The 9902-nt window shown below is 44.0% G+C and overlaps 1 protein-coding gene and 1 pseudogene across 1 annotated transcript in view; both read left to right on the top strand.

Annotated features, from left to right (window-relative positions):
- The first annotated feature begins 3301 nt into the window (after positions 1-3301).
- LOC112076505 (sodium/potassium/calcium exchanger 1-like) lies at positions 3302-9472 on the top strand (annotated as a pseudogene).
- A 118-nt stretch (positions 9473-9590) lies between these two features.
- LOC112076504 (protein-lysine methyltransferase METTL21C) overlaps positions 9591-9902 on the top strand; it is an 8460-nt gene continuing 8148 nt past the window's right edge. The window contains 1 exon segment of the mRNA XM_070441355.1: positions 9591-9754. Within this exon segment, the coding sequence (XP_070297456.1) occupies positions 9591-9754 (164 nt within the window).

Here is a 9902-nt window from a genome sequence, read left to right as displayed (position 1 = left end):
GCTAATAAAAACATCTCTCTCCCTGTCGTCTGAATCCTCATTATAATGTCCGTACAGTAGCCTATGCTTAGGAGGGGGAGGGGGTAGCCTAAACATGTATAAGGTAAAGATTTCCAGCTTGCAGGCAAGACCACTGGAATACGTTTCTGAGTGCAGAGTGAAGGCTTTGCGTAGGCACTTGTTGCGTTTGTTGTGGACTTGAAAAAAAATGCCTGGAACGAAAAATAACGTTATTAGCCGGTTCCAATGCTTTTAAAATAACGGTTCTGTTCCGGAACAGTATGGATAACTTTCGTTCCAGGTTCCGTTTCTGTTCCTTGAAAATGTTCATTATTTTTCCGGTTTTTGGTTCTGTTCCCTGAACCGGTTCCAACCGGTTGATTTTGACACCAATCTTTTTGAGAATAATTTTTATTACTTCAGAGATTCTTGAAAGAAGGGACAATCAACAAAACAAAAATCTAAAATATTTTCACACACCCCTCTCATAGAAAAAAATATTATCTTCTCGACCACAAATAACAATAACTGTCGCAACCCCGTGTTTATAAACGTGGATATCGACTTTTGCCACGTTCAACACCACGCAGGTGCTACGGGCCAGAAGATGGAGAGTTCGCCGACCACCACCACGGACAAGCTAACTTTCCCTGCCTGTTTTCATTAGACCTACACCACGATCAGAGCTGAGGACACTGATCAGCTGGGTGGAAATCCGATTGTCAACCGTTTTAATGCACCACAAKCAAAACCAAAGCATAGCGACAATTGGGCGCTTCAACATCACGGTTTATGTTTTCGACACCACCAACTGGATGAACGTGCGCAGGTTGCCTACAGGAGACTTTAGAAGTAGACTAATCAGATTAAAACACTGTGACGGGTTGTGTTTATGCCACACGTAAAAGGTAATACATTTTAAAAGTTAAATGACAAATATTATTACATATAATATTTAGGCTCTACTGAAGCGTTATGTTCGAGGTGAGACGGAACCGATCGCAAGGCCTGAAACTAACTTTTTAGCTCGAGGATTTTTTTTACCAGCCTAAATATTTTTCTGCCATAATTACACCAGAAAAACTGATGAGCATGATTTGTAATGTTTCTAAAACAATAAATGTATTACTAGTAAAAAGTAATGTGGTATATTGCCCAAATTTGTTTCATTTTTTGTGTGATTTGAGTCTTTTAACCAAAATATCACAGATCAGACAAAAAATGTTCAGCTGCCCCTTTAAGGACGGGAGGTTACCGTGGTAACGTGCCCGACTAGTAGCTGACTTCTCTTTGCTAGCAGTTGAAACAAACTGAAACATTGAAAAACAACCTGGCTTGTGAACAAGCCAAGAAACAACTTTCAAGTAAATTAGAGCAACGTTTATCCCCGTGGCAACGCTTCTAAAAGATCAGTCTTTCAGCACTTCACTCACAGTGCTCACAGTGCTCACAGCTGCTCACAGTGTTCACAGTGCTCACAATGCTCACAGTGCTCACAGCTGCTCACAGTGCTCACAGTGCTCACAGTGTTCACAGTGCTCACAGTGTTCACAGCTGCTCACAGCTNTGTTCAGCTGCCCCTTTAAGGACGGGAGGTTACCGTGGTAACGTGCCCGACTAGTAGCTGACTTCTCTTTGCTAGCAGTTGAAACAAACTGAAACATTGAAAAACAACCTGGCTTGTGAACAAGCCAAGAAACAACTTTCAAGTAAATTAGAGCAACGTTTATCCCCGTGGCAACGCTTCTAAAAGATCAGTCTTTCAGCACTTCACTCACAGTGCTCACAGTGCTCACAGCTGCTCACAGTGTTCACAGTGCTCACAATGCTCACAGTGCTCACAGCTGCTCACAGTGCTCACAGTGCTCACAGTGTTCACAGTGCTCACAGTGTTCACAGCTGCTCACAGCTGCTCACAGTGTTCACAGTGCTCACAGCTGCTCACAGTTGCTCACAATGCTCACAGTGCTCACAGTGCTCACAGTGCTCACAGCTGCTCCCAGTGCTCACAGTGCTCACAGTGCTCACAGCTGCTCACAGTGCTCACAGCTGCTCACAGTGCTCACAGTGTTCACAGTGCTCACAGTGCTCACAGCTGCTCACAGTGCTCACAGCTGCTCACAGCTGCTCACAGCCCACAAGCCAGGCAGTGTTGCTGCACGAGGAGGGCTATAGGATTCCTAATTCTTCGTGCGATTACCAGCTATGAAACAAAAATGGCAGAAATCATTTGAAAACGGCTACTGTTTATTTTTTTGCCATAAATGTGCTCAAACTTGACTTTATTTTTAATTTGCAAATGCGAGTGGAAAGCTGGCACTGTGTAGCCCTGACCCCTGACCCCTAACCACCCGCCAATGTGACTGATGAAATTAACATCTTTACCCGCCATTGCCAAAATCTACCCACATTTGGCGGGTGGCTGGTGTTAATTTCAGGCCCTGTCCTCAGTTGCTTCATGACTCTAAAACCTAATTAAAATAAACARATTTGAACCAAAATTCATATCCTATCTTAGTATATCAGGGAGATGGAGTTGACAGTTTACGGTGATTTCAATATTGTTTGTTTAAATCTAAAATGTGTTTGTGTGTGTTTCAGATGGTTCCATCTCTAAATATAGAGTTGGGTTGGTGTGATGAAGGATTCTGGTTCTGATAAAGTCTTAAAACCTCGACTCTGWGACGACCCAGCAGGATTCTGYTTCTGATAAAGTCTTAAAACCTCGACTCTGAGACTTCCTAAGATGCAGTTAGAACGATCTTCAACAAGAAGAAGAGAAAAATACTTAATTAATCCATACGAGATGGAAAACCAAGACAGAAAAGTGGAGGGTTGACCCCCAAAAACCCACTGACCAAATAAATCCAAGGACTGCAGTAGGTAGATGATGGTTTTTGGTTTGATAAAGGATTTAAAAGTGTCCGTTTCTGCTCTCTCGTCAACTCCGCTGTGAGGCAGTTCATAAGAGAGCTGTGGAAGGCTGTCCACAGCTAAGGGGGAAAGGATTTCATTACAGTACTTCGCTTTGACAGGCTGTAAGCGGGGAAAAATATGTTGTTACCAAACATGGTCCGGGGAGGGGTGAAGTTAGGGAGAAGGGGAGAGAGATAAAAACTCAAGTGTTGGACGCTGTGTTTACAAAGTGTAGGAGAGGCTGAGCCTGAAGAGAGAGCTGACTGTATCATTAGTAGCTAACTTGTCATTTCAACATCAGTGCAGTTGATGTAAAATAATCGTATCTCAGATTTTTATGGATCATTTAGGCACAAATCACAAAGATGAGAAGGACACTGCTTTCATGAAAGTAGAGAAGGAGGAGGAAGATGAAGATGAGAAAGATGATAGCGAGACAACAGTGKTAGACGGTGAGGAGGAATCAGATGACAAAGTCAAGGAGACTGAACCCCAGCAGCAGCAGGAGAAGCAGGCCTGGGCCCCCACTACCTACTCCACGTTTGGTAAAGAGGTGTTCTGCTACGTAGGAGAGGAGATCAGCATCTTGGAGGCCTTGGACTCTTACGGTGCTGTCATCTGGCCAGCGGTGAGTTAGTCTACTATTTAACATGTCATTCATAGATGGATGTAGGATAACGACTAATTAATATGATGGATGATGATTGATGGTGGTGATGAGGATGGTGATGATGATTTATGAAGTTCTAACAACTATAATGATGGTTTCTATAGTAACTATGGTTGAAGTTCTAACAACTATAATGATGGTTTCTATAGTAACTACGGTTGAAGTTCTAACACTATAATGATGGTTTCTATAGTAACTATGGTTGAAGTTCTAACAACTATAATGATGGTTTTCTATAGTAACTATGGTTGAAGGTTCTAACAACTATAATGATGGTTTCTATAGTAACTATGGTTGAAATTCTAACAACTATAATGATGGTTTCTATAGCAACTATGGTTGAAGTTCTAACAACTATAATGATAGTTTCTATAGTAACTATGGTTGAAGTTCTAACAACTATAATGAAGGTTTCTATAGTAACTGTGGTTGAAGTTCTAACAACTATAATGATGGTTTCTATAGTAACTATAGTTGAAGTTCTAACAACTACAATGATGGTTTCTATAGTAACTATGGTTGAAGTTCTAACAACTATAATTTATTTTTATTTTTTTATTTAACCTTTATTTAACCAGGAAGGGCTCATTGAGATTTAAAATCTCCTTTTCAAGAGCGTCCTGGCCAAGACAGGCAGTACCAAGTCATTACAAAAATTACAGACAAACAACATGAAAACTACAAGTAATCTAGTAAAAACCATAGAATTCACAAGAGTATAACAAAATCAAAAACAGCAAATTAAAAACATTGACAGGTCAGGGAATCAGTCTCAAGATAATTCATCAGTGATTTAAAAATACCAAATCGGGACAAGTTCTTCCAGTTTAAAAGTATTTTGTAAGGTGTTCCAAGACGATGGCGCAGGTACATAAAGACCTTTTACCAAATTCAGTTCGGACATTTGGAACCGTTAGCAGGATAAAGTCCAGCGAACGAAGAGAGTACCCCACATTTCTGAACAATAAAAATGCCCAAAATAAAAAGGTAGTAAACCCAAAATGGCTTTGTAAATAAAAGTATACCAGTGACTGAGCCTACGAGTGACTAGAGAAGGCCAGCCAACCCTGGTATACAAGTGCAGTGGTGCGTAAGGGTTTTGCAGTTTAAAATAAATCTCAAAGTGCCATGGTAAAGAGTGTCAATTGATCTCAAACACTGAGCGGAAGCATTCATATATAAAATATCCCCATAGTCTAGTAAAGGCATACATGTAGCTGATACTAGCTTCCTTCTGGCTTAAAAAAAAAAACAGGCCTTATTCTGAAATAATCCCAATTTCAGCTTCAATGTTTTTGTAAGTTGTTGAATTGCAATTTAAAAGAGAGGCCGTCATCAATTAAAATTCCAAGATATTTATATGAGGTACAACCTCAATCTCCTTGCCCTGACAGGTAGCAATAGGTGAAAGGTTCAGAGGTCTTTTCTTGTTTTAGAAAACACCATTAGTTTAGTTTTGTCAGTATTGAGGATAAGCTTCAATTGACACAAGGTATGTTGAACAGTATAAAAAGCAGTTTGCAAGTTCTGGAAGCTTTTGTAAGAGACGAGGCACAACAGTAAAAACAGTATCATCAGCATGAAAATTAAGTTAATAATGATGGTTTCTATAGTAACTATAGTTGAAGTTCTAACAACTATAATGATGGTTTCTATAGTAACTATGGTTGAGGTTCTACCAACTATAATGATTGTTTCTATAGTAACTATGGTTGAGGTTCTACCAACTATAATGATGGTTTCTATAGTAACTATGGTTGAGGTTCTACCAACTATAATGATGGTTTCTATAGTAACTTGGTTGAGGTTCTACAACTATAATGATGGTTTCTATAGTAACTATGGTTGAGGTTCTACCAACTATAATGATGGTTTCTATAGTAACTATGGTTGAAGTTCTAACAACTATAATGATGGTTTCTATAGTAACTATGGTTGAAGTTCTAACAACTATAATGAGGTTTCTATGTAACTATAGTTGAAGTTCTAACAACTATAATGAAGGTTTCTATAGTAACTACGGTTGAGGTTCTACCACTATAATGATGGTTTCTATAGTACTGTGGTTGAGGTTCTACCAACTATATGATGGTTTCTATAGTAACTATGGTTGAGGTTCTACCAACTATAATGATGGTTTCTATAGTAACTATGGTAGAAGTTCTAACAACTATAAGATGGTTTCTATAGTAACTACAGTTGAAGTTCTAACAACTATAATGATGGTTTCTATAGTAACTACGGTTGAGGTTCTACCAACTATGAAGATGGTTTCTATAGTAACATGGTTGAGGTTCTACCAACTATAATGATGGTTTCTATAGTAACTATGGTTGAGGTTCTACCACTTAATGATGTTTTATAGTAACTATGGTTGCCTTCAGCGTTGGCTCTGTGTCACTACCTAGAGACCAACGTTTGAGCAGTTGAACCTGGAGGAAAAGGCAGTGCTGGAGCTAGGAGCAGGCCTGGCCTAGTGTCTATTGTAGCCACCCTCCTAGGTGAGTCTGGACATTACATTCACTCATATTGTACATCTGAGGAGATCGGAGAGGTGTAAGTAATATGGAAACATTTATACCTAGCCTATCAAGGTGGCTAGCCAGGTGGAGGAGGTCCTAGCAAGGTGGAGGAGGTCGTGCAAGGTGGAGGAGGTCGTAGCAAGGTGGAGGAGGTCCTAGCTAGGTGGAGGAGGTCCTATCAAGGTGGAGGAGGTCCTACCAAGGTGGAGGAGATCCTATCAAGGTGGAGGAGGTCCTATCAAGGTGGAGGAGGTCCTATCAAGGTGGCTATCAAGGTAGAGGAGGTCCTATCAAGGTGGAGAGGTCCTATCAAGGTGGAGGAGGTCCTATCAAGGTGCAGAGTCCTAGCAAGGTGGAGGAGGTCCTATCAAGGTGGAGGAGGTCCTATCAAGGTGGAGGAGGTCCTATCAAGGTGGAGGAGGTCCTATCAAGGTGGGGGAGATCCTATCAAGGTGGATGAGATCCTAGCAAGGTGGAGGAGGTCCTATCAAGGTGGAGGGGTCCTATCAAGGTGGAGGAGGTCCTAGCAAGGTGGAGGGGTCCTATCAAGGTGGAGGAGGTCCTACCAAGGTGGAGGAGATCCTATCAAGGTGGAGGAGGTCCTAGCCAGGGTGGCTAGCCAGGTGGAGGAGGTCCTAGCAAGGTGGCTAGCCAGGTGGAGGAGGTCTAGCAAGGTGGCTAGCCAGGTGGAGGGGTCCTAGCAAGGTGGAGGGGTCCTAGCAAGGTGGAGGAGGTCCTATCAAGGTGGAGGGATCCTATCAAGGTGGAGGAGGTCCTGTCAAGGTGGAGGAGATCCTACCAAGGTGGTTAGCAAGGTGGAGGAGGTCCTACCAAGGTGGAGGAGATCCTACCAAGGTGGTTAGCAAGGTGGAGGAGGTCCTACCAAGGTGGAGGAGGTCCTAGCAAGGTGAGGGGGGCCTGTCAAGGTGGAGGAGGTCCTGTCAAGGTGGAGGAGGTCCTATCAAGGTGGAGGAGGTCCTGTCAAGGTGGAGGAGGTCCTGTCAAGGTGGAGGAGGTCCTAGCAGGGTGGAGGAGTCTATCAGGGTGGAGGAGGTCCTATCAAGGTGGAGGAGGTCCTGTCAAGGGGAGGAGGTCCTGTCAAGGTGGAGGAGGTCCTGTCAAGGTGGAGGAGGTCCTGTCAAGGTGGAGGAGGTCCTGTCAAGGTGGAGGAGGTCCTATCAAGGTGGAGGAGGTCCTATCAAGGTGGAGGAGGTCCTATCAAGGTGGAGGAGGTCCTAGCAGGGTGGAGGAGGTCCTGTCAAGGTGGAGGAGGTCCTAGCAGGGTGGAGGAGGTCCTATCAAGGTGGAGGAGGTCCTATCAGGTGGAGGAGGTCCTATCAAGGTGGAGGAGGTCCTAGCAGGGTGGAGGAGGTCCTGTCAGGGTGGTGGAGGTCCTATCAAGGTGGAGGAGGTCGTCAAGGTGAGGAGGTCCTATCAAGGTGGATAGCAAGGTGTAGGAGGTGCTATCAAGGTGGAGGAGGTCCTGGCATGCTATACCACTTACACCTATCCAACCTTTTCAGATCTGCCTGGTGTCCTGGGCACTAGACGACTAGAGGCTAGGGGTTGATTTTGGGTAACTGGCCACCTGTGTGTCTGTTAGTTGATTAACAGAGTGCTTCCTGTCCCCAGGTGCCTGGGTCACAGCTACAGACCTACCAGAGATCATAGGTAACCTGAGAGCCAACCTGCTCCGTAACACAAGAGGGCGCTGTAGGTACACTCCCCAAGCTGCAGCTCTGTCCTGGGGTCCTGACGTGGAACGCACCTACCCCAGATCCGTCTATCGCTATGACTACGTGCTGGCGGCTGACGTGGTGTATCACCATGACTACCTGGAAGAGCTGCTGTTCACCATGAGATACTTCTGCCGTCCAGGTTGATTGATTGGTTGATTGATTGATTGGTTGGTTGGTTGATTAATTGATTGATTGGTTGATTGGTTGGTTGGTTGGTTGATTTATTGATTGATTGAACAGTTTAAAAAATCCCAGAATATTTTATTAATGTTTATTTCTCCTTTATTTAACCAGGTAGGCTAGTTGATAACAAGTTCTCATTTACAACTGTGACCTGGCTAAGATAAAGCAAAGCAGTGCGACACAAACAACAACACAGAGTTACACATGGAGTAAACAAGCGTACAGTCGATAACACAATATAACACACGAAAGCATTATATGAGGCTTATTTCTCATGTGATCTTCAGGAACCACTCTGATTTGGGCCAACAAGGTCCGCCTCAAGACAGACCTGAGCTTCACAGAGAACTTCCAGAACACCTTCAACACCACACTGCTGGCTGAGACTGGAGAAGTAAACATATTCATGGGCACGTGTCGAGAACCAGAGGAGGGACCAGAGCTGGTCCCAGGAAAACAACAGGAAGAGGAGGAGGAAGAACATGTCACAGAGTGTTTACAGGAGGAGGAAAATGGTTTAGAGGAAAAGGAGGAAGAGTTTAAGGCAGATGAAACAACTGAGAACGAGGAAGAAGAAGACAAGACACAGAAGGAGGGACTGAAAGAGGAGAACAAGGACAGAGAAAACCAGGAAGACTCTCAGGATTGCAGAGACGATGAAGAGCAGCAGAATTCTGCTGGCTCACATTCTACCTCCGAATCAGAGCTTGGGGGTCTTGGTGAGCATCCAACCTACTGTAAATATACTAATTATAAGTTCTGAAAGGCCAGGTGGGGATCTCATTGTGTTGTTGAATTAGTTTTGTTTATTAGGATCCACATTAACTACTGCACATGCAGCAGCTACACTTCATGGATTCACTTGTGGTCTTCTTTATGTTTCTTTTGCAGAGGAGGCAGACACTCAGGACTCAAATGTCCAGCAGGAGGAGAGACCAGTCTGGGTCGAGCAGTTTGCAGAGGAGGCAGACACTCAGGACTCAAATGTCCAGCAGGAGGAGAGACCAGTCTGGGTCGAGCAGTTTGCAGAGGAGGCAGACACTCAGGACTCAAATGTCAGCAGGAGGAGAGACCAGTCTGGGTCGAGCAGTTTGCAGGGAGGCAGACACTCAGGACTCACAATGTCCAGCAGGAGGAGAGACCAGTCTGGGTCGAGCAGTTTGCAGAGGAGGCAGACACTCAGGACTCAAATGTCCAGCAGGAGGAGAGACCAGTCTGGGTCGAGCAGTTTGTTGAAGGCAGACAAAAGGTCAGAGGAACAAGACAACAGTTTGGAGGAGGAGGAGGAGGCTGATGCAGGTGATGGCAGTTGCCAAGCATGGGAGGAACAAACATTGGAACATAGTGATGAAGGATATGAGGATGATGACGATGAAGCAGAAAACACTAACTCCCGCTGTAGCACCGAAGTGACTGACGAAGAATTATCGGTGAGTTGTTGACACCATTATTTAAATCCCTAGATACTCAAGACTCAATCATTCAAGAACACAAGTCTTCCATTGTCAGTACACACCCAGGAAATAGCAATGGTATGATCCATCCCCTATTAGAATGTGAATGAGTGGTTTGTTCCATTCCTGTGTAGAGGAGTTGGACACCAAGGAAGCCCAGCTGGATAATACCCACGTCCCCTGGATACGCCTGGACAGAGAGGTCTACTTCTATGCTGGGCACAAAATCAACATCGTCGAGGCAATGGACTCCCATGGCGGAGTGATATGGCCAGCAGTGAGTACAGTTTTACACTACATTTGGCGTTAGGCAGGATAAATCACTACATTTGAAGTAGTCGGCAGGATAAATCACTACATTTGGCGTTGTCGGCAGGATAAATCACTACAATTTGGCGTTGTCGGCAAGGATTAAATC

Source organism: Salvelinus sp. IW2-2015, unplaced genomic scaffold (genome assembly GCF_002910315.2).
Source record: "Salvelinus sp. IW2-2015 unplaced genomic scaffold, ASM291031v2 Un_scaffold3798, whole genome shotgun sequence".
NCBI lineage: Eukaryota > Metazoa > Chordata > Actinopteri > Salmoniformes > Salmonidae > Salvelinus > Salvelinus sp. IW2-2015.
Note: the sequence above shows the minus strand (reverse complement) of the source record. Positions and strands in the feature narration are given on the sequence as shown.